Source organism: Hemiscyllium ocellatum, chromosome 50, assembly GCF_020745735.1.
Source record: "Hemiscyllium ocellatum isolate sHemOce1 chromosome 50, sHemOce1.pat.X.cur, whole genome shotgun sequence".
Taxonomy (NCBI): Eukaryota; Metazoa; Chordata; class Chondrichthyes; order Orectolobiformes; family Hemiscylliidae; genus Hemiscyllium; species Hemiscyllium ocellatum.
In genome coordinates, this window is record NC_083450.1 from 6,251,663 (window position 1) to 6,275,987 (window position 24,325).

The 24,325-nt window shown below is 50.0% G+C and overlaps 1 protein-coding gene across 5 annotated transcripts in view; it reads right to left on the reverse strand.

Moving 5' to 3' along the window:
• cgnb (cingulin b) overlaps positions 1–24,325 on the reverse strand; it is a 126,884-nt gene that overhangs the window by 25,983 nt on the left and 76,576 nt on the right. For all 5 annotated transcript variants that reach the window (XM_060820786.1, XM_060820784.1, XM_060820785.1 and 2 more), the window contains exons 10-17: positions 23,512–23,653; positions 20,715–20,927; positions 16,004–16,210; positions 14,707–14,811; positions 13,146–13,298; positions 7,885–8,055; positions 4,319–4,480; positions 2,680–2,769 (exon numbers count right to left, since the gene is read on the reverse strand). In XM_060820786.1, coding sequence (XP_060676769.1) covers positions 2,680–2,769; positions 4,319–4,480; positions 7,885–8,055; positions 13,146–13,298; positions 14,707–14,811; positions 16,004–16,210; positions 20,715–20,927; positions 23,512–23,653 — 1,243 coding nt within the window. The remainder of the gene's footprint in view (positions 1–2,679; positions 2,770–4,318; positions 4,481–7,884; positions 8,056–13,145; positions 13,299–14,706; positions 14,812–16,003; positions 16,211–20,714; positions 20,928–23,511; positions 23,654–24,325) is intronic.

The following is a 24,325-nucleotide window of genomic DNA, read 5'->3' on the forward strand; positions in this document are numbered from 1 at the left end:
CCCCCCCCCCCCCCCCCCCCCCCCCCCCGCCTTGCTCTTCTCCCCACCCCCCTCTCGGTGTCTCTCATCCCTCCCTCACCCTCCTAATGAAGTAAGAATCCATCCTTTTCTAGATGGTGGGCTTATTCTGAGGTTGCATAGCCTTGCTTTGACCTTGTCAACTGTCCTAGCAGTGACTCTCGCTTTAAGTATTTTTGGTCAATAAGTCTGGAGCAGGTGGCACTTGAACCCAGGCCCCCTAACTCAGAGGCAGGGATACTGCCACTGCACCACAAGATCCTCCTTCCTGCCTATTTTGTAACTGACCTGTTCAGAGGTAGCATTAGACAGCTCAGGAGCTGTTGTGCCTTGAGCCCAGGTGTAGAGATAAGGACAAGACCATTCCTCCTCGCTCAAGATACTGAAACAAGTAATGCCCTCCACCTAACCTTGATAATACAAGCCACCTAATACTAATACTTGTCCCTTTCGGCCTGTGCTGCTGAATCAGACGAGCTGCTGTTTAGCTGGCCAGATGTACATGTTCACATCGAGTCGTGCTGTTGTGGTAGCTTGGCCCACCTCATACGTATTGCAAAATCAAAACTAGGGCAGATGTTGGAAATCTGAAATGATTGCCGGAAATACTCAGCAGGTCAGGCAGCATCTTTGGAGAGAAGTAGTTGACATTTAGGGTCAAGGTGACTTTCCGTTGGTACGCAAGTCCACTTTAGTTGCTGATTTCCTCCTTCCCCAGGAAACAGTCTAAGACTAAGCGAGTCTGTACACAACCTTGGTGTTACGGATTGACCCTTCCAACCTTGCCCTTGCTATCATCGAGACTGCCTGCTTCCACCTCGGTGACATGGTCTGGAGTTCAGAATCACATGCTCGTGCCTTGGTCTGCCATAGCTTTGTCATTCCAAAATCTGACCTTCCACCCTGGGGGCCTGCCACCCTGATACTGCGCTTGCTGACCTGACCAGGGAACGCTTCAGTTTTACAATTCTCAGCCTGGCTTTCAACTCCCTGCGTGGTCTTTGCTGTCCCTGTCTCTAACCTGCTCACCCCTCCCTGTGTCTGTAACCTCCCATCCCCCCCCCCTCGCAGTGAACCCCATCTCTCTCGTACTGTATTGTAATCCCCAAGTGCCGCTCCGTGTCTTCATAGTCTGTGTACATGCTCCACCCCGCGCCCCCCCCTTCAGCATTGCCACTTCCTGGACACTATTCCAATGGACCAATGGACGGTGCAAGAAAAGCACAGCAGGTCAGGCAGCATCTGAGGAGCAGGAGAATCGCCATTTCAGGCAGAAACCCTTCATCAGCCCTGGTCTGTGCTGGATGACTCTGATTATCACTAAACACAACTGATACCATGTCAATTCCTGGTAGATAATGCTTTAGAAACCTCAGGGATAGATATAGTGAAATGATAGAGACACTGAATGGCCTCATACTGTTTCTATGATGTGTGCATTGAACTATATAAGGGGCGACACTCGAGCCTTTACTGACAACTATTCCGGGATTACTGATGAAGGGCTTATGCCCAAAATGCCAATCCATCTGCTCCTCGGATGCTGCCTGACCTGCTGTGTTTTTCCAGCATCACACTCTCAACTCTGATCTCCAGCATCTGCAATCCACACTTTCTCCTTATGGACAGTGCAGTCCTCCCTTGCTATTGTAGAGACAGGAGTCCTGTGGCTGTCTTTGACCCCTGTCCCTCTGAAATAGGAGAGTACTCTGCTTCCAGCCCATTCTCTCCTGTCTGTAGTTACTCTCTCAGGCGAGTACTAATTGAAACTGACTGTCGTTTCCTGTGCTGCTGGATGGGTCTCAGCCTGTGCCTGGCAGGGAATAGTTTCTGATTGGACGTGTTTATTATTGCGTGTACATGTCTGAGAGTCAGGCTGAGTGCTGTATGAAAATTTTGTCACCACTACCACGGTTTGCTGTGTTCCTGATTGGCATGTCAAAAAACCATCTGAGCGATGGACATTTCAGAGAGCTACTCAAACGGTTTCTGATTAAGTAAACACAGAGAAACCAAGGCTGAAGGTCCATAGGGGATCTAGAATCTTAGAATCCCCACTATGTGGATGCAGGCCATTCAGCCGATCGGGTCCACCCTGACCCTCTGAAGAGCATCTCACCCAGATCCACCTCCAACCCTATAAAGCCTGTATTTCCCATGGCTAACTCACATTCCTAGACACTACAGGCAATTTAGAATGGTCAATCCACCCTAACATGCACATCTCTGGGCACTATGGGACAATTTAGCATGGCCAATCCACCCTAACCTGCACATCCCTGGGCACTATGGGACAATTTGTCATGGCCAATCCACCCTAACCTGCACATCCCTGGGCACTATGGGACAATTTGTCATGGCCAATCCACCCTAACCTGCATATCTTTGGATTGTAGGAGAAAACTGGAGCACCCATAGGAAACCCATGCAGACACGAGGTGGTGGGGGGGGGGGAGAATGTCCCTCCAGGTACGCCCCATCTTATTCAGCCTCTCCCTGCAGCTTCCGTGTAAATCCTTGCTGAACCATTTCACGGTTAGGAAAGCCTGACCCCTGCTGAAGAGGTCCTGCATCAGGTCAAACACACAGCTAGTGTAGTTTTATTCCACTCAGCTCGTGCCTGGTGAGCTGCCGATAGCCTCAGGAGCGTCACATTCCTACCTGTTCCCTGCTCCTGTTGATTCTCTCGGTTAGAAGGTCCACGCTGTTCTTCTCTTCATCCAGTTCCAGCTCCAGGTGTTTGACCTTGTCCTGCAAACAGGGAGGGAATAAATCGAGTCACAAACAGCCTCTTCTCTCTAAAGGCCACAAGGGAGCACTCGCAAGAGTGTGGCCCAGTCAAACCCAGACTGTCCATTGACAGCAGAGCTGTCTAGAACTGAGAAGGTTAAAGGCTGATCTGATTGAAGTCTTCACAATATTAGCTGGGTGGAAAAGACAGGCTTGATAAAGATAAACCTTCCCACAAACAAGTCAGTGATTCTAGAACTGGGGGGTGGGGCACAGAGTTAAAAATTGAGGGCAGACCGTTCAGGAAAGAGGTTAGGAAGCGCTCCGACACACAAGGCTGGTAGAGGTTTGGAACACTCTTCCATTAACTTCAGCGGATGCTGGATTCAGTTGTCAGTTTTTAATCAGAGATAGTTGGCAGCTTTGCTTAACAAAAACCTAAAGGAACCGAAAACCCAAAAAAGTGCTGGAGATCACAGCGGGCCAGGTAGCACTTATGGAGAGAAATTAAGCTCATGTTTCAAGTCTAGACAAAGTGGTGGAGGCTGGTACAATTGCAACATTTAAAAGGCATCTGGATGGGTATATGAATAGGAAGGGTTTGGAGGGATATGGGCCGGGTGCTGGCAGGTGGGACTAGATTGGGTTGGGATATCAGTCGGCATGGACGGGTTGGACCGAAGGGTCTGTTTCCGTGCTGTACATCTCTATGACTCTTCTTCAAAGTTCTGATGGAAAGTCGTCCAAACTTGAAACTTCTGGGCGGCACGGTGGCACAGTGGTTAGCACTGCTGCCTCACAGCGCCTGTAGACCCGGGTTCGATTCCCGACTCAGGCGACTGACTGTGTGGAGTTTGCACGTTCTCCCCGTGTCTGCGTGGGTTTCCTCCGGGTGCTCCGGTTTCCTCCCACAGTCACAAAGATGTGCAGGTCAGGTGAATTGGCCAAGCTAGATTGCCCGTAGTGTTAGGTAAGGGGTAAATGTAGGGGTATGGGTGGGTTGCGCTTCGGCGGGTCGGTGTGGACTTGTTGGGCCGAAGGGCCTGTTTCCACACTGTAAGTCTAATCTAAAAAAAAATTAATTTGCTCTCTCTCCCTCCATGGATGTTGCCGGATAGGCTGAGATTTCCCACATTTGCTGTTTTCAGTACAGACCCCAGCACCTATAGTAATTTGCTCCTAAGAACCCTCAGGGGTATGGGCCAAAGGCAAGTCTATGGAGTTCGGCCCCAGATCAGCGGTGATCTCACAGAATATCAGAGCATGCTCAATGGAGTCATAGAGATGTACAACATAGAAACAGACTCTTTGGTCCAGGTATCCCAACCCATTCTAGTCCCACCTGCCAGCATATCCCTCCAAACCCTTCCTATTCACATACCCATCCAGATGCCTCTTAAATGTTGCAATTGTACCAGCCCCCACCACTTCCTCTGGCAATGCAGATTTGGCAGGTTATGTTGGTGACCAATGTTCACATCCTTCATAGTGGTGTGGAATTCACAATCCTGTACCCGTGAACAAAATAACCCGATTGCATTGGGAACTCAATAGCTCCCCTCTCACCCACCTCCAGAACTTTCACCATCCGCAACTTGTCGTCCTGTGTCCGCCTCCTGGCCTCCATGTCCTGCTCCAGGTTCTGCAGCCGCTGGCCCAGCAGATCCTTGTCCAGCAGCGCGTTCTCCTTCTCCGCGTTGCTCTGCTGCAGATCCTGCTTCAGACGCCCGGCCTGGAATGGGAACGGCTGTTTATAGACACCTGCAGCTGCTGGATGGGAGTCACTGCTCACAGAAACCATCCCCCCCTACCCCCACCCCTGAGAAAGGAGACGCTGTCTCCAGACACTGGGGTAGGCACTGTCACCTTAACCTCTGACTCCGGCTGACACATGCAGATGACCACTCGGATTTGGGATCCAAAGATCCTCCACGCTCCTCGGACTGGCTCCTGCTCTACCCCACAGCTGTCCAACTGCTCAATCATTTCCCACTCCCCCCTGCACGTACCAACTTAATGAATACTCCATCACCCGGTGAACTCTAACTCCGGCACCATTTCCGCACACGCACCCAGACTGCCGAAAAGGCACACGGAAGCTCATTTTCCAGCCCGAGTTAGAACCAGAGAGCCTGGGGGGTGGTGCTGACCCTGACCGTGGTCTTTAGGACGGAGGGCAGGCACTGTCACGTTAACCTCCAACCCCAGCTGAGGCATACAGATGCCGTTCCTTCACATTTGTTGGGTCAAAACCCTGCAGCTCTCTCCCCAGCGGGACTATAGATGTCCCTACGGCACACAGCCACCTCAAGGACAATGGACAAGAAATGCCAGCCTCGCCGCTGACATCCACACTCCTCAAGTGGATTTATTTTTGCTTAAAAGGTAGATAACTAGAGCTGAAAAGAACAAGAGATTATCCAACTAAAACCTGCATATTTCCTAAAGGGATGCTTAGAGGCTGTTACCCTTGGATTGGGTGGGGTGGTCTAGAACTGGTCTAGCAGGTCACAATCTCAGGGTGAAAACCGCTCTGCCCATTTCAGACGAAGGAGAAATTTGTCACTCTGAGGATCTCCCCCAAAGAGCTCTGGAGGCTTCATCGAGAGTTTTGGACAAGCTGACAGGATATTTGAGCCGGAAAGGTCAGCCAGAATCTTGGTGAGTCAGAGAGAGCACCGGGACCACTGAAACACAACAGAAACAAAATACGGAGCCAAAACAACTCAGACTCCCGCAGGGATCGGCTCACACACCTTGAACCAACTGCCTGTGTTACCATCTAGTGGCAGCAACTGAGCGCAACCGACCACATTCCGAGTTTGTGCGTCACCTTCATGGGTTCAGAAAAGTGCTCAACTCACGAGGGCTATTGCCACACCTCAAGCTGCTCCGCAATATCGTGGCTTCATGGCTCACCTCAACTGCCAACCTCTGTACTCCTTGATGCCTTCAATTTATTTGAAAAGAAGTTCATTCATGGAACAAGGACGACACTGACCGGGTCAGCATTTATCTGCTCAGAGGCAACCACATTGCTCTGGGTCTGGAGTCACGTGGAGGCTAGCAAACCAGATGGGACTTTTCTGACGATGGATTCATGGTCATCATTAGACTCTTCATTCAAGATTTTTAGTGAATTCAAATTCCACCAATTGTCAGGACAAGATTCAAGCCCAGGTCCCCAGAACATCACTCGGGCCTCTGGATAATATCACCAGGTCATTGCCTTCCCATACAGTGTCGAACCCATCAACCGAAATCATGCTCCTCGAGAATTCTGTCAACACTACCTATCAAAACCTTTCAGTGGCACGGTGGCTCAGTGGTTAGCACGGCTGCCTCACAGCACCAGGGACAAGGGTTTGAGTCCACCCTCAGGCGGCCAGCTGTGTGAAATTTACAGATTCAGCCCCGCCAGTCTGTTCTACAGTGTTTAGGCCATTCGGCCCCTCCAGTCTGCTAGACCACGTTTAGGCCATTCGGCCCCTCCAGCCCGTTCTACCATGTTTAGGCTGTTGGGCCCCTCCAGTATGTAAAATGTATCCAGGGATGTACAGGTTAGGGTGGGTTGGCCATGCTAAATTGCCCCATTGTGCCCAGGGATGTGCAGGTTAGGGTGGATTGGCCATGTTAAATGGTCCATAGTGCCCAGGGATGTGCAGGTTAGGGTGGATTGGCCATGTTAAATGGTCCATAGTGCCCAGGGATGTGCAGGTTAGGGTGGATTGGCCATGCTAAATTGTCCCGTAGTGCCCAGGGATGTGCAGGTTAGAGTGGATTGGCCATGCTAAATTGTCCTGTAGTGCCCAGGGATGTGCAGGTTAGGGTGGATTGGCCATGCTAAATTGTCCTGTAGTGCCCAGGGATGTGCAGGTTAGGGTGGATTGGCCATGCTAAATTGTCCTGTAGTGCCCAGGGCTGTGCAGGTTAGGGTGGATTGGCCATGCTAAATTGTCCTGTAGTGCCCAGGGATGTGCAGGTTAGGGTGGATTGGCCGTGGAAAATTGCAGGGCTACAAGGAAAGAGTGGGAATGGTAGGTCTAGGTGGGATGATCTTCGGAGGGGGTGGTGCGGACCCGATGGGCCATACGGCCTGCCTCCACACTGTAGGGATTCTATCGAGGCCTGACATGCTCAAACTTTCCGCCTAAGACAAGCTCCTTAAATCCATAATGACTCAAATGAACTCTCTCTGAACAACTTCCAATGCCAGTACTTCCCTCCTACATATGCATGCAGTCTCCCAGGTGTGGTCTCACCAACGCCCTGTGCAGTTACAGCAAGGCGTCCCTACTGCGATACTGCACCCCTACCCCCACAATCCCTTGCAATAAAGGCCAACATTCCCTCTGCCTTCTTCATTACCTGCTGCAACTGCAGGTTAACTTTGGGTGATTCGTGTACAAACACACTCAGATCCCTCTGTGTTCTCTAATCCCTCTTCACCTCAATAACAACTGGCCTTTCCCAGATTATACCCAGTCTACCAAATGTTTTGCCCACTGTCTTCACCCATCTATAACAGGAGGGGAGACATGTTGTCTCACACTCATCAGGACATAATGCAAGAATGCAAAGCTCCAAATGAGCGCAACAATTTATACTGCAGGAGAAATGAGCTGACTGATTGCAGAAGTTAACGGCGAGCTACCCTGGGAACAAGGAAAGGTGGAAAAGATCGAGGAACAAAAGTAAAAGTGGAAATGCCTGAGACAAATCAAGGTCCCAAACTGCTCGGAGCTTGAGTACCTTCGTGACATGGAGGAGGGAAATGTTTCAAGGAAACAGGAACTTGCGTTGGAGACTCTGAAGCACAATGAGGGGTTCCAACACGTACCAAGCTGATCCCACCTTCCCTCTCTCCTCTGGTACCATATTTGTACAGGGCGTTACGAACATGGACTTCCACTGGGCTGGTCCATTCTTCTCCTTGGATCCCTTGGCCATTACCCCATGCATCCCAAGCCTCCAAATCCAGTCCGATTTACTGAGAAGTAACCCAGGTTTGCTCGAGGGGGCTGGCCCTGAAATAAGCTTGGTTTCGACCGTTCCTCACAACACCAGACTGCTATTCAGCCATGTTAAGGAACGTATTGGCACAGATCAATGAAAAACGCAAGAGAAGCGGAGTACCTCATCGTGTAACCGCTTGATGGTCACGTTGGCTTTTTCCAGCTCCAGAACCCTCTCCTTCGCTTGCCTCTGGTGTTCCGTTAACTCGCGACGTGACTTATCCCGGCACTCGTCCAGTTGGGACTGCAGCACCACCACAGAGTTTCCTGACTGCTTAGAGACCTCATCCACCTGCAATGGGGGAGAGGGAGAGTGAGAGAGAGCAAGAGAAAGCGCGAGAGAGCAAGAGCGAGAAGGCGAGAGAGAGCAAGAAAGCAAGAGAGAGAGAAAGAGAAAATGAGTGAGAGCGAGAGAGAGAGAAAATGAGAGAGAGAGAAAGAGAAAGTGAGAGAGAGCGAGGGAGAAAGTGAGAGAGAGCGAGAAAGCGATAGCGAGAACGAGAGAGAGAAAGCGAGAGAGCGGGGGCGCGAAAGCGCGAGTGGGAGGGAGCTTGAGAGCACGTGAGAGAGAGAGAGCGCGCGGCGACAGAGAGAGAGAGAGAGAGAGAGAGAGAGAGAGAGAGAGAGAGAGAGAGAGAGAGAGAGAGCGCGCGGCGACAGAGAGAGAGCGCGGCGACAGAGAGAGAGTGCGCGCGTGGCGACAGAGAGAGAGCGCGCGCGTGGCGACAGAGAGAGAGCGCGCGCGCGCGGCGACAGAGAGAGAACGTGCGGCGACAGCGAGACAGAGAGAGCGAACGCATGGTGACAACGAGAGAGCGCGTGCAGCGAGAGAAAGAGCGTGCAGCAAGAGCGCGAGCGCGAGCAGGGGCGAGGGTGAGCACGTGCGGCGAGAGCGAGAGAGAGAGCCTGCGCGCGCGGCGAGAGCGAGAGTTTGCGCGCGGCGAGAGAGAGAGCGCGCGCGCGCAGCGACAGCGAGAGAGAGAGAGAACGTGTGCGGCGAGAGCGAGAGCGCGCACGCATGGCGACAGCGAGAGTGAGAGCACGCGCGTGGCGACAGCGAGAGTTAGAGAGCGCGCACGTGGCGAGAGCGCGCGCACATGGCGAGAGCGAGACAGAGAGAGTGAACGCGCGGCGACAACGAGAGAGAGCGTGTGCAGCGGGAGCGAGAGAAAGAGAGCGCAACGAGAGCGAGAGAGCGCGCGCGCGAGCAAGGGTGAGAGTATGCAGCGAGAGAGAGAGAACGCGCGCGCGGCGACTGCGAGAGAGAGAGAATGCACGCAGCGACAGCGAGCGAGTGTGGCGTAAGCGAGAGCGCGCGTGCGCGTGATGACGAGAGAACGAGCGCGCGCGGCGACAGCGAGAGAGAGAAAACGTGCGCGGTGACAGCGAGAGAGAGAAAGAGCACGCGCGTGGCGACAGTGAGCGAGTGCGGCATAAGCGAGAGTGCGTGCGGCATAAGCGAGAGTGCGCGCGGCGACAGCGAGAGAGTGCGCGCGCAGCGATGGCGACAGCGAGCGAATGTGGCGTAAGCTAGCGCGCGCGGCGACAGCGAGAGAGAGCGCGCGCGCGGCGACAGCGAGAGAGAGCGCGCGCGGGGCGACAGCGAGAGAGAGCGCGCGCGGGGCGACAGCGAGAGAGAGCGCGCGCGCGGCGACAGCGAGAGAGAGCGCGCGCGCGGCGACAGCGAGAGAGAGCGCGCGCGCGGCGACAGCGAGAGAGAGCGCGCACGCGCACAGCGACAGAGTGCGCAGAGTGTGACAGCGAGAAAATGAGAGAGAGAACAAGAGAGCGATAGATTTAGCGGGAGAACGAGCAAGAGAAATCAAACTATGTGCAAGTTACTGCTGTTGGAGAATGATGTCTGGCCAGTTTGGTTCCTATTTATTCCCCTTCAGATCGGGACCAGCAACCTGGGAGGCTGAGAGCTCAAAGCCCCACTGTGTTACAGAGTGGACCTGTGACACTAGCATCAGGAAGGATTGTACAGAACTGACAGCACATAATGCAGGCACAGTAACAGTAGAGTGTACCACCCACAGGATGCACAGAAGAAATTCATCAAAGCTCCTCAGACAGCGCCTTCCAAACCTGCGGGCTCTGCCACCCAGAAGGACGAGGGGAGCAGATCCACGAGGACACCACGTCCTGCAAGCTCCTCTCTTAGCCGCACAGTACCGTGACTTGGAAACATATCAGCTGTTCCTCCACTGTCACTGGGTCCAAGTGCCTCCCCAACAGCACTGCGGCTGTAGGGACTGCAGTGGTTCATAGCGGTGGCTCCCTGCCTCCTTGGGGATGGGGCAATAACTGCTGGCTCAGTCAGTCAGTGACAGGCACATCCCATGGATGAATGAATAATCACAGGTGAGATGCCGCAAGACTGGAGGTTGGCAAACGTGGTGCCACTGTTTAAAGAGGGTGGCAAGGACAAGCCAGGGAACTATACACCAATGAGCCTGACCTCGGTGGTGGGCAAGTTGTTGAAGGGAATCCTGAGGTACAGGATGTACATGTATTCGGAAAGGCAAGGACTGATTCGGGATAGTCAACATGGCTTTGTGAGTGGGAAATCATGTCTCACAAACTTGATTATTTTGAAGAAGTAACAAAGAGGATTGATGAGGGCAGAGTGGTAGATGTGATCTATATGGACTTCAGTAAGGCGTTCGACAAGGTTCCCCATGGGAGACTGGTTAGCAAGGTTAGATCTCGTGGAATACAGGGAGAACTAGCCGTTTGGATACAGAACTGGCTCAAAGGTAGAAGACAGAGGGTGGTGGTGGAGGGTTGTTTTTCAGACTGGAGGCCTGTGACCAGTGGAGTGCCACAAGGATCAGTGCTGGGTCCACTACTTTTCATCATTTATATAAATGATTTGGATGCGAGCATAAGAGGTACAGTTAGTAAGTTTGCAGGTGACACCAAAATTGGAGGTGTAGTGGACAGCGAAGAGGGTTACCTCAGATTACAACAGGATCTGGACCAGATGGGCCAATGGGCTGAGGAGTGACAGATGGAGTTTAATTCAGATAAATGCGAGGTGCTGCATTTTGGGAAAGCAAATCTTAGTAGGACTTATACACTTAATGGTAAGGTCCTAGGAAGTGTTGCTGAACAAAGAGACCTTGGAGTGCAGGTTCATAGATCCTTGAAAATGGAGACGCAGGTAGATAGGATAGTGAAGGCGGCGTTTGGTATGCTTTCCTTTATTGGTCAGAGTATTGAGTACCGGAGTTGGGAGGTCATGTTGCGGCTGTACAGGACATTGGTTAGGCCACTGTTGGAATATTGCGTGCAATTCTGGTCTCCTTCCTATCGGAAAGATGTTGTGAAACTTGAAAGGGTTCAGAAAAGATTTACAAGGATGTTGCCAGGGTTGGAGGATCTGAGCTACAGGGAGAGGCTGAACAGGCTGGGGCTGTTTTCCCTGGAGCGTTGGAGGCTGAGGAGTGACCTTCTAGAGGTTTACAAAATTATGAGGAGCATGGATAGGGTAAATAGGCAAAGTCTTTTCCCTGGGGTGGGGGGAGTCCAGAACTAGAGGGGCATAGGTTTAGGGTGAGAGAGGAAAGATATAAAAGAGACCTGAGGGGCAACTTTTTCACGCAGAGGGTGGTACGTGTATGGAATGAGCTGCCAGAGGATGTGGTGGAGGCTGGTACAATTGCAACATTTAAGAGGCATCTGGATGGGTATATGAATAGGAAGGGTTTGGAGGGATGTGGGCTGGGTGCTGGCAGGTGGGACTAGATTGGGTTGGGATATCTGGGTCAGCATGGACGGGATGGACTGAAGGGTCTGTTTCCGTGCTGTACATTTCTATGACTATCAGTAAAATAATTAACATACTGGATCGCGGCTGAAATTATCTTATGGACTGGTTGGGGGTGAGGGTAAAAGAGGCGACAGTGCAGTTAAAAAGGAATCTAAACCTTTTTTTTCCCCCTTTCCTCACTGCCCCCACTCTTGTATCTCTCAGTTTAACTGACTCCATCAATGAATTCAGGCATCAGGAGAGCAACAGTCTCCTTGTTTGCTGCATTGGGCATTCACTTTAGGCTGTGTTTACAGTGATGAGGAGGGTCTGGTCACAACGTGAAGGACCAGAAGAAATAAAAAGGGAACCCTGCGAACGGACGGTTCGACAGGCATCGCCCAAGGGCTGGCTCGTTCATTCGTCCAGGAGAGGACAGCAAGCCAGTGTTTGTTGGCCGTCCCTAGCTGCCCTGAGATCAGTGACAACTTGCTGTGTTGGGAGGATTAGTTACGAGTCAATTGCATCGCAGTGGGTGTGGAGCATGTGTAATGCCAGACCGGGTAAAGACAGCAGATTTCTCAATCAATGTCCTTTAGCTCAGTCCTTTGACTATGGGAGTTGGGACATCATATTGAAGACATCGGTGAGGCCTCCCTGGCTCACTGTGTCCAGTTCAGATTGCCCTCTTAATGGAAGGATATTATGCATTTGGAGAGGGTTCAGAGTGACTTGTCAGGATGTTGCTGGTTATGGAGGGTTTGACTTATGAAGGAGGGCTGGATAGGCTGGGCCCTTTTTAGCACTGGAGTGTGGGAGGTGACCTTATAGAGGTTTATGAAATCATGAGGCACATAGACGGGGTTATTGGTTTCCCTAGGATGGGAGATTTCAAGGTTTGGGGGCATTTTTTTTTAGAAGTGAGGGGAGAAAGATGAAAAAAAAAAGCACATGGGCAGATTTCTTTTTTCAAAAGAGACTGATTAGTGTGTGGAATGAACTTCCAGAGGAAGTGCTGGATGTGGGTACAGTTAGTGTTTAAAAGACATTTGGATAAGTTCATCAATAAGAAACGTTCAGAGGGATATGGGCCAGGAGCAGGCAGATGGGACAAGTTTAGTTTGGGATTATGGTTGGACCAAAAGGGTCTGTTCCCGTGCTGTTTGACAGTTAAGTGAACCAGGTGGATGTGTACACACACGAGGTTTGGAGGACTGTCACTTCAAAGAGTCTGATCACATGATGTAGTGGTGATGACATGATTAGTCAATTTGGGCGGGAAACAGCTCAATCTAACCTTACTGCCTGTGGAGTCGATATTCTCCTAAATAAAGCTCCCGCTGCTTAATGATTTGGCTTCCGGATCCCTCTCGGGGACTTGACACAGACGTGTCACCATTACTTTTAGACCTTATTAACTGAATTCCAATTCCAGCAGTGGCAGAGGGTGGGGTTGAACTTCCACATAATTAGCCTGGGCCTTTGGATGACTAAACCAGAGGCGCTGGTGCACTATGCCACCCTCCCACCTGGTGATAGGAAAGCAACCGCTCTTGCTGAGCTTCTCCATCAGCACAACTTGCTGCACACGAGGTTCAAAACATCACGACCCAGCTCTGGCTTCTCACCTCTTTCTGCAGCTTCTCAATCGTCTTATCTAGCAACCTCTTCTGCTCCTCCAGCTCATTCTTCGCTTTCCTCAGCTGATCCTTTTGCCTCGTCTCGTCCTGGAAACGCTCGGTTAACTCCTGGTGGTCTTGGGTCAGCCTGTTCAGATTCCTCTGTTTGTTGCGAGGTGGAGGGAGTGGTGGGGAATGCAAATAACCAAGGGGTCAGAAACACTGACATGGAAATGCTTCAGTGGCTCCGGTGCTCAATAGACTTGTACGTACACACACACACACACACACACACACACACACACACACTTTACCAAACCAGCTTCACAGTGATCCCAGATTTTATCACAGCATTTAATCAAACAATACAACAGTGGGGGCATCTTTGTTAAAAAGCTCTGATGGTAAAAAGAAAACCCAGCAATGTGGCTCAGGGTTAGCACTGCTGCCTCACGGCGCCAAGGATCCAGGTTGGATTCCCATCTCGGGTGATTGCCTGTGTGGAGTTTGCACATTCTCCCAGTTCTGCGTGGGTTTCCTCCCACAGTCCAGGTTGGGTGGATTGGCCATGTTAAATTTCCCTGTGGTGCCCAAAGGTATATGCAGGCTAGAAGGGTTAGCCATGGGAAACACAGGGTTAGAGGGATAGGGATAGGGTCAATGTGGCCTCAAATGGTCTGCTTCCACACTGTAGGGATTCTATGAATCTGATAGATCACCCCCACATCAAAGCAGACAGTGTAGCACCAGTAATCTGATCACTTTCCATGGTGCAACCATCGAAGTTGATCAATGACACCGCACCAACACCTCATTGAAACATACAGGAGTCTTAGGGGACTTGACACAGGGCAGGGGGGAAAGGTTGCTTCCTCTTGTGGGAAGAGTCTCAGAACAGACAGCGACATCTCAGAATAAAGGCTCACCCATTTAACACAGAGAGGAGAAATCCCTCCTCATCTAAGGGTTGAGGACTCTTCACCACAGTGGGCTGTCAAGGCTAGAACGTTAAGTTTATTCAAGTCTGAGACAGACAGGTTTTCAAGCTGTAAGCTTAGGGGGAAGGCGGCAGGAAATTGGAGTTGTGGGTTACCACTGAATGGCGAAGCACACTCGATTCGATGGGCTGAATGGCCTACCTTCTGCCCTTATGTTTTACGGTCTTAAAGTCCACACTCAAAACCGTCACGAGAGTCTCACCAATGCAAGAAGTCTGCATGGCACAATGCAGGACAGAGGGCTGCGTCACTGGGTTACAACAGCTGGGTGGGTGGGTATGGACACAGGAAACCTTGGCAGAGGCCCTGCTCGCCCTCTAAGAGCCTGAAAGGTGTGCCAAACTGTTCAGCTCCTGTTTCCTCAGCAGCTGCAAGGCCCCAGACCTCGGGGGTCAGCACAGCAGCTGGTGCTATTACAGGGGATTTAGGGCGGACTGTCTGAACAGTGGCCAAATGGACGGCAGAAAGTTAAGAACTTGCGCTGCCACAAAGCACTGAACCCACAGTTGAGGAAACATCTTCCTCGTGGGAAGCAGCGGGACTTTGACTGGGAATGTCACGGTGTGCTGTACCTGCGTTTCTTCCAGGCGGTTTTCCAACATCCTCTTGTTTATGGCCATCTCCTGTTCCTTCTCTGTCGCTTCTCCCAGAGACAGTTCCATTTGCTTCCGCTCTGCCTAGAACAGATGACAGGGGATGAGCCACATTGCATTTGAATACACAGAAGCAAAAAAGGAGGCCATTCAGCCCATCGAGCCTGCTGATGTCACACAATTAGAACGTGGCTGATCTGGATCTTAACGCCATCCAACGGTCATGCCCCTGCCACTCTTACCCCCAACAACCCTAAGGCAGCACAGTGGCTCAGTGGCTAGCACTGCTGTCTCACAGCGCCAGGGACCCGGGTTCGATTCCAGCCTCAGGGGCGACTGTCTGCGTGGAGTTTGCACATTCTCCCCGTGTCTGCGTGGGTTTCCTCCAGTTTACTCCCACAGTCCAAAGATGTGCAGGTCAGGGTGGATTGGCCAGGCTAAGTTGTCCCATAGTGTTAGGTGCATTAGTTAGGGGGAATGGGTCTGGGTGGGTTACTCTGTTGAGGGTCGGTGTGGACTGGTTGGGCCGAAGGGCCTGTTTCCACACTGTAGGGAATCTAATCTAAAAAGAAAAACAAAGTTGATCAGCTGTTTTATAATATTCCTGGAAAGAATCAATACGAATTAATTAAACTGGGGAGAAACAGAAATTCCACTCGGGTGGAAGACCATCGATGCAGCTGGAAAGGGGAATAAATATTTTTTTTCACATGAAGGCCACGGTTAAAACTGTCTGGGACTGCTGATCAATATCCTGTTGTGGAACAACCTCTAACTGGTCCAACAGTACACAGGCTGACAGCTCTGCCTGTGAATCAGAAACGACAGAGTCATGTTCCACGCCAGGACTTAACAATCATGGAAGGTGTCTCTCTGACATGGATAAACGGATCATTATTGATCCCTCTGACACACCTAAGGCAGGTGGGCAGGAGCAGGAGAACACATGTGGACAACCACACAATGCAGAATGGTGCCCCTCGAGTTAGAATTTCCTGCTTCGGGACGGCTGTTAGCTCTCAGCTGGCCAATAGAATTAAGCATGCACTCTGTCCTTACTGCTTACGCCTCCTACTGGTGGATGGACTAAGGACAAGTGGTCAGATTTAAGATAAGTGGCAAAACAAAAAGGGCAGGGGGCAAACGGTTTGGGTCTGAAATATACTGCGTGGGGGAAGTGCAGAGCACTGAGGAACGGCACAGACGAGGGGCCGACCCACCTCCTTCCTCACTGTGACTGCCCTGTAATTCTAGACTTGGGAAACCGTCCGATTACCTCCAGTCGGACCGCCCTGTCCTTCAGCCGGGATTCAGAGGCCTTCAGCTCCTCAATCTCGTCCTTGCACTCTCCCATCTGGAAGTCTATTTGCGATATCTTCCTCTTCAGGTCCTCGTTGTCCTGCCTCAACTGTTTGAGAGAGGAGTCCGCTGCCTTCTTGGCTTGCTCAGTGGCTCCTTTCTCATTTTCCAGGTTTAATTTATCCTGAGGTATGGTGGGAGGAGGGAAAGGAATGTTAATTTTCTAGAGAGCATTGGGAACGTGGATAGCTATGGGTAGGCCGCTTGGCTCTGCCATTGGATTCCCACCGCTCTTATAGGGTCTAAGTCACACGGCATAGAGCAGGCCCTTCGGCCCATCACCTCTACACCGATCAGAAACACCATACTCTTCTTCAGCAACATCTTTTGCCATTTAATCACTAGAAAAATAAAGGATTGTACGTCATTTAATTTCAAAGAGTGATTTTCTGCAGTTTAAGAAAACAATAGGTGAAAGTCAGATTTATACTTACCTTTTATGCTACCTGTGGGAGAATTTAGCCCAATTAATCAGAGATCACAAACACACAGATCGGACCAAGAACCGACAAGGATTTATTTAACAAACGGCGATATTGCAGAAGAGACTTGACCTCCACTGAAACAGGCTGCTCAGATGGAACCACAGTTTCTTCCCCGAAGGCAGAATACAGTGGGAGTTTTATAGCGTTACAATAATGAAGGGTGAGCTATAAGACAATGGTGTGGGTTGCACAATGAAGAGAAATAAAGCTCATTCATTGAAGAGATTCAAGTCTCTGGTCATGACGTGGAGATGCCGGTGTTAGACTGGGGTGTACAAAGTTGAAAATCACACAACAGGTTTATTTGGAAGCACGAGCTTTCGGAGCGCTGATCCTTCATTGGGTGGTTGTGGAGAATAAGATTGTAAGACAGAATTTATAGCAAAAGATTACAGCGTGATGTAACTGGAAATTATATATTGAAAAAGACCTGAACGGTTTGTTAAGTCTCTCATCTTTTAGAATAACCATGTTGGCTTCAGTTCTTTCACACGTAAGTCACAAAAAAGTTACATTCTGAAGTGAGCTTTAACAGTTGGTGTCATGTCGGCCCAGATAATGTATTGAAGGTGTTAGCTTCCGTGTGAGAGGCGGTCTGTGTCACAATGGTCAGACTGATTCCAATCTAAATAAATGGATTTACAGAATCTTACATGGATTCATGCAGTTTTTGAGCAAAGTAAAATATAATTCTGCAGAATTCTTGGGTGACTGTCTGTGTGGAGTTTGCGCATTCTCCCAGTGTCCGGGTGCTCTAGTTTCCTCCCACAGTCCAAAGATGTGCAGGTTATCGGGATTGGCCGTGCTAAATTACCCAGACTATTAGGTGCATTAGTCAGAGGGAAATGGGTCTGGCTGGGTTACTCTTTGGAGGGTCGGTGTGGACTTGTTGGGCCGAAGGGATCTGTTTCCACACTGTAGGGCATCTAATCTTATTCTCCATAACCACCTGATGAAGGAGCAGCGCTCCGAAAGCTAGTGCTTTCAAATAAACCCGTTGTGTGATTTTTAACCAAGTCTCTGGTGTCTGACAATGCGTTTCTTAATTGACTGAGGAGATTCCAGTTCTTGGCTGGAGTAGGTGTGAGTGGGTTTCATCCTGTTATCAATGTGGTCATATTGTTGAGGGGAGAAGCGAGGTACCTTTGGTGGGTACCCTTTCTGAAGGCTTGACTCCTCGTGGGAATAGCTGTACCCTAAGGATATCAGAGGTGCTGGGCTATTGTAGAGTGGGAGGCTCCTTATCAGTTAATGTGAAGAAGTATATTCTCTTGGTCTGGGGCTGGATGAGTCATGTCCTGAGGTACGTGTGACGTCAGGGGCAGCTGGTTTGGCCAATTTGAGGCATTGTGGGTAGGCTTAGTGGCTAACTGCTGACATTGTGTGTTATCTGTTTTGTGGCCATGTCATGAGGAGGCTGGAACCTGTATCTTCTCCCACACTAACAAATATCAATAGCAGTAAAACGGACTAGTTTTTCAAAAAAATGCTGTCACACAGGTGTGGACTGTACTACCAGACAATGTGGTGAGGATTTAATCAAAGCGTTTGGAAGACAACTTGGCACAAGCTGCATGGGTGCAAACAGGAAAGCAGCCACAAGGTTACTTAGACCTTACAGAATGACAGAGCAGGCTATCACAAACTCCTGCTCCTAATTATTGTGTTCTCAGAAATGTCCGATCTCAAGCATCCCCACTATTTGAAGTCAGGATCGCCTGGGTAACTGCGTGTGGCTTTGGTCCTCTTACTCAAGGTGGGGGAGTGGCAGACAGATGATGTGGCTGCAATAGAGGCAGCTCAGGGGATGCTCACTCAATTAATTCCTGAGATGAAGGGCTTGTCTTATGAAAAGAGGCCGAGTACTTGAGGCCTACACTCTCGAGTTTCGAAGAACGACAGTAGATCTAATTGAGGTATACGAAACACTAAAGGGTGTTGACAGAGTAGAAACAGAAAGGATGTTTCCTCACATGGAATCAACTAGAATGAGTGGTCATGTATTTTAGGATAAAGGGTAGCAGATTTAAAACAGATGAGAAGATATTACTTCTCTCAAAAAGGGTTGTGTATCTGTAGAATTCGCTGCCCAAGCACGGGGTGAATGGTGGGATATTGAGTAAATTTAGGGAGGAGATAGACAGATTTTTATTTAGTATTGAATTGAAGGGTTACATAGAACCTGCAAATAGTCATACAGCTCAGAAACAGACCCTTCCACCCAACCAGTTCAGGTTGACCATAATCCCAAACTAAACTAGTCCCACCTAGCCTGCTCCTGGCCCAAATCACTCCAAACATTTCTTATTCATGGACAGAGGAACTTCGATTACCCGGAGGACATGAATGGGGAGTATTTGGTTTGGTTCATCGATGTGGGATCACATAGTTAGCCAAGCACCGGGACCTTGCAATCTTGTTCGGATAATCCAAAATTCGGTTCGTGGAAAGCCAGATCATCGAGGTTCCTCTGTACTTATCCAAATGCCTTTTAAACATCGTAAAGGGGTGGCACGATGGCACAGTGGTTAATGGGGTGGCATGGTGGCTCAGTGGTTAATGGGGTGGCATGGTGGCTCAGTGGTTAACACTGCTGCCCCACAGCACCAGGGACCTGGGTTTGATTCCTGCCTCGGGTGACTGTCTGTGTGGAGTTTACACATTCTCCCCGTGTCTGCGTGGGTTTCCTCCGGGTGATCCGGTTTCCTCCCACATCCCAAAAGATGCTCAAGTCAGGTGAATTGGCTGTGCTAAATTGTCCCAGTGTTGGGTGCATTAGTCAGGGGTAAATGTAGGGAAATGGGCCTGGGCGGGTTACTCTTCGGAGGGTTCGGTGTGGACTTGTTGTCTGAAGGGCCTGTTTCCACATTGTCAGAAATCTAATCTAATTGTACCCACATCCACCACTTCATCTGGGAGTTCGGTCCACACAGGAACCAACCTGCGTTTTAAAAAAAAATGCCCCCATTCCTTTTCAAAATCTTTCTCTTCTGACCTTAAAAGTATTGCCCCTCTTGAATTCCCCCGCTGTTGGGAAAAGACATCGGTTTATCTTATCTATACCGCTCATAATTTATCTATACCGCTCCATAATGTCGCCTCTCAATCTCCTACGTTCTGGGGGCATGTGTGAGAGAGGCAGATGGTTGTAAGGAGAGAACATGCCATACCTCAGTGGCAGTGACCGTGTTGTAAAAACCCATGTGGTTCACAAACGGCCTTTAAAGGAAGGACGTCTGCTGTGCTTTCCCCAGAATGGCCAGCACATGACTCCACATCCTTAGCTATGAAGCTGGCTCTTTAATATCATCTGAAATGCCGAGCCAGCCAATCAACGTGTACCTATAGAGCTATATATGAAGAACTAGTTACTCATGGGATGTTACTCATGCCCCCCCCGACACGATGGAACGGGTGGAGAGTGTCAAGCTCCTGAGAGTGGTCATCCACAACTAGCTTTCTTGGACCCTTCATGTGGACACACTGGTTACAAAGGCCCAGCAACGTCTCTCCTTCCCTCAGGCAGCTGAGGAAATTTGGCATGACGGCGAATACCCTTGCCAACGTTTATAGGTGTGCCATTCTGTCTGGGTATCTCACTGCCTGGTACGGTAACTGTACCATTCAAGATCGGAGACGGTTACAGAGAGGGGTGAGCTCCGCCCGGACAATCACAAAGGCCTCCCTCCCATCTATGGAATCCATCTCCCAGGCCCACTGTCAGGGAAAGGCCCCCACCATTCTCAAAGATCCCCCCCACCCTGGCAATGTTTCTCTACAGCCTCTCCCATCGGGGAGAAGGGACAGAAACCTGAACACACGCACCAGCAGGTTTCAAAACAGCTTCTACCCTCCTGTTGTTAGAATACTGAATGGACTCACAAACTCTTAACATTCCCCTGTCCCTATGTTTTTGTTTTTGCTGCTGTTTACCTATTATTTACTTATCTGTGCGACCTAACTCTGGGATCTGCCTGTGTTGCTCGCAAGACAAAGTGTTTCACTGTGTCTCGGTCCACAGGACAATAAATTCAACTCAAATCAAATTCAATTCAATACCAGTTGAACCATAGCATTTCAAGCTGGTGGCTCTCCAATGACTTCTCGAGGGACAATGAAGAACGGGCAGCGGGTTAAACCCACCTTTGACATAAGGTCACAGTTCCTCTTTAGCACGTCCACTTCCTTCTGATGGCTCTGCTTGAGTTTATCGAGGGCTTTGCTGTGATTGGCAGCCTCTTCGCTGAGTGTTCCTTTCAGTGCACTCAGTTCCTGCTCCTTGCGTTGCAACAGAGCCTCCTGACGCTCAACGTTCCTGGCCATCTCCTGCAGTTCCTTCTTGGCCATAACCAGCTCCTGAAACAGAGCAAGATCTGGTCACCTTTTAGGACATTGGATGCTGTCAGCATTCTGCGTACTTTACAGCTGGTTTAACGATCCAACCAGAGCTTCCCATTGGCCTTCTGCTGGATAATTTGTTGTTAACAAATTCGGAGGCAATTTAAACTAGAGGAAAGACCATACATAAGAAGAAAGAAATCTATTAGGAACGTTTCCTTGCAGAGATAACGGAATGCTCCCCCACAGGGAATGGTCAGGACAAATAGCAGAGATGCACCAAAAGCGGATAAACACAGACACACAGTGGGATAGAAGGGCAGTGATAGGGAAAGATGAAAAGGCAGGGTCATGAATCCACTGCCCCAGTGTGTGGGAGGCTGGAACATTAAGCAAGTTGAAAGAGATTGACAGATTTTTAATCAGCAATGGGCTGCGAGGAGCAGGCAGGAAAGTGGAGCAGAGGCAGAAAGGAGGTCAGCTGTGAATGGCGAAGCAAACTCAAGGAGCTGAATGACCCACTCCTGCGCCTTATGAAGCTCATGTGGAGCTTAAACACTGCCAAGGGCAGACAGGCCAAATGGCCTTTGACTTTGCTGTAAATGCTCTGTAATCGAAGCCCGTATGTAGAGCAGTGCCCTGCATACCTGGGCTGCGTAATACTTCAACACTGAGATGCTTACTGGGCTTTCTCTGCCCAGTCTGAGGAGAACCTCATCAAGTCCCTCACACCATTTCTTACTTAGTCCTAGAGATGTACAGCATGGAAACAGACCCTTCCGGTCAACTCAGCCATGCTGACCAAATACCCTGAACTAATCTGGTCCTGAGTTTAGAAGACTGAGGGGGGATATAATTGAGACATAAGATTATGAAAGGATTGGACACTCTGGAGGCAGGAGACATGTTTCCGCTGATGGGCGAGTGCCGAACCAGAGGACACAGCTTAAAAATACGGGGTAGACCATTTAGGACAGAGATGAGGAGAAACGTCTTCACCCAGAGAGTGGTGGCTGTGTGGAATGCTCTGCCCCAGAGGGCAGTGGAGGCCCAGTCTCTGGATTCATTTAAGAAAGAGTTGGATAGAGCTCTCAAGGATAGTGGAATCAAGGGTTATGGAGATAAGGCAGGAACAGGATACTGATTAGGAATGATCAGCCATGATCATATTGAATGGCGGTGCAGGCTCGAAGGGCTGAATGGCCTACTCCTGCACCTATTGTCTATTGTTTGCCAGCATTTGGCTTCGAGCCCCATAAACTCTTGCTAATCAGCAACACTTTCACCCTATCCCAGCTTGGCAGGAGGGGGCTTGGAGGGAAGATTCGAATGCTCACTTGACTGAGTTCAAGGCCCACTAGCTTTAGCGTTAAGAGTGATGCCTCCCAGAGCTCCGTGGTCACGTTTGGATGAGATACCTGCTGCCAATGTAAACGTACAGAGGAACCTCGATTACCCGAAGGACACAGGCGGGGAGTATTTTGTTCTGTTAATCAAATGCCAGATAACCGTTTAACCGGATAACCTCGCTGGATAATCCAATATTCGGAGAATTGAATGTCGGATAATCAAGCTTCCTCTGTATTTGTGAGGATGCTGAAGAACAGGGTAAATGAATTATATTGATTCCAGCCCATAATAAGATCGTAAGACAAAGGAGCAGAAGTACACCATTCGGCCCATTGAGCCTGCTTCGCTATTCACCGCGATTGTGGCTGAACAGATCATTCACAATTCCACTTTCCTGCGGTTTTCCGATAACCTGAGATTCCATTACCGATTTGAAACTCTGTCCACCCCCAACCTCGAACACACGATGACGGGGCCTTAACAGTTGACTGTGGAAAAGAATTCCACAAATTCACTACCCATCTGAACGAAGCGATTCCTTCTCTCAGGCTGAAAGGGGTGACCATTTCCTCGGAGCTCTCTGGTCCTAGAGTTTCCCATGAGTGGGAAACAGCCTCTGCAATCTGAAATAAAAACAGGAAACGCTGCAGAGCTCCGGGCGCACTCGCGGAGTGAGCTGTTCAAGTCGGATGTGACTCTTCTTCAGAGCTCTCCACGTCGGCTCGGCAAAGCTCCCCAGGAATCTTGTATGTCTCAATAAGGTCTCCTCCCAATCTTCTGAACTTCACTGAGTACAGACCGAGCTGAAAATGTGTTGCTGGAAAAGCGCAGCAGGTCAGGCAGCATCCAAGGAACAGGAAATTCTAATATAATTTTCGGGCATAAGCCCTTCATCAGGAATGAGGAAAGTGCGTCCAGCAGACTAAGATAAAAAGGTAGGGAGGAGAGACTTGGGGGAGGGGCGATGGAGATGTGATAGGTGGAAGGAGGTCAAGGTGAGGGTGATAGGCCGGAGTGGGGTGGGGGCGGAGAGGTTAGAAAGAAGATTGCAGGTTAGGAAGGCGGTGCTGAGTTTGAGGGATTCGACTGAGACAAGGTGGGGGGAGGGGAAATGAGGAAACTGGAGAAATGAGTACAGACCGAACCTAGTTAACCTCCCCTCGTAAGATAGTTCCTCCACGAGTGTCCGTACATCAACTCTGCATCAATCTGCAGCCAATAAGCAATCTCAACTATCAGATTCTAAACATACTTTTTTAAGCGACTGGATCTCTGTATTGTCCACTGAAGTCCGTTTCACATGGTCCACCTCATCCTGCATCACCGAGTAACGATCGCGCAAATCCCGCAGCTCCTCATCGAATTCCTCCTTCTCCAGCTTGATCTGCAGCAGCCTGGGATTAGGAATAAGTTTGAAAACAAAGCAATTGGTTTGGGTATTGAGCATGCCCCCTCAGCATCCACCCGGTGAGGTGGTTTAAAACAGCCAACCCAGGGGAGCACGGGTGTGGCTCAGTGGACAGCAAACTTGCCTCTCAGTCACTAGACTCCAGGCTCAAGTCTCACTGCAGAAGCTGGTGCACAGAAATCCAGGGAATGAGTACTGCGGCATGAGAGGATCAGTACTGAGGGAGCGCAGGTGCTAAGAGAGGGTCAGTGCCGAAGGAGCAGTGCACCGTCAGAGTGCCATTTTTCAGATTTCATACGAAATGGATGCCCCCTGTCTGCCCTCAAGTGGTCATATATTTATGATTTCACTGTACTTATGTACGTGTGACAAAGTCTTGTCTTGTGTGCAAACCATATCATGTAGAGTGCACTAGGGCAATAGAACAGAGCGAGGAATACAATGTTACGGCTGCAGAGGAGGTGCACACACAGAGTGATTAACATCAAATTTAAAATTTGAGGGGTCCATTCTGAAGTCTGTTAAGAGCGGGGAAGCAGCTTTTCCCCACCTGTTGGCGCGTGTGTTTAAGCTTTTGTACTTTCTGCCCAACCGAGGAGGTTGGAAGAGATTATAACTGGGGTGGGAGGGCTCTTTGATTACGCACGCTGCTTCATAG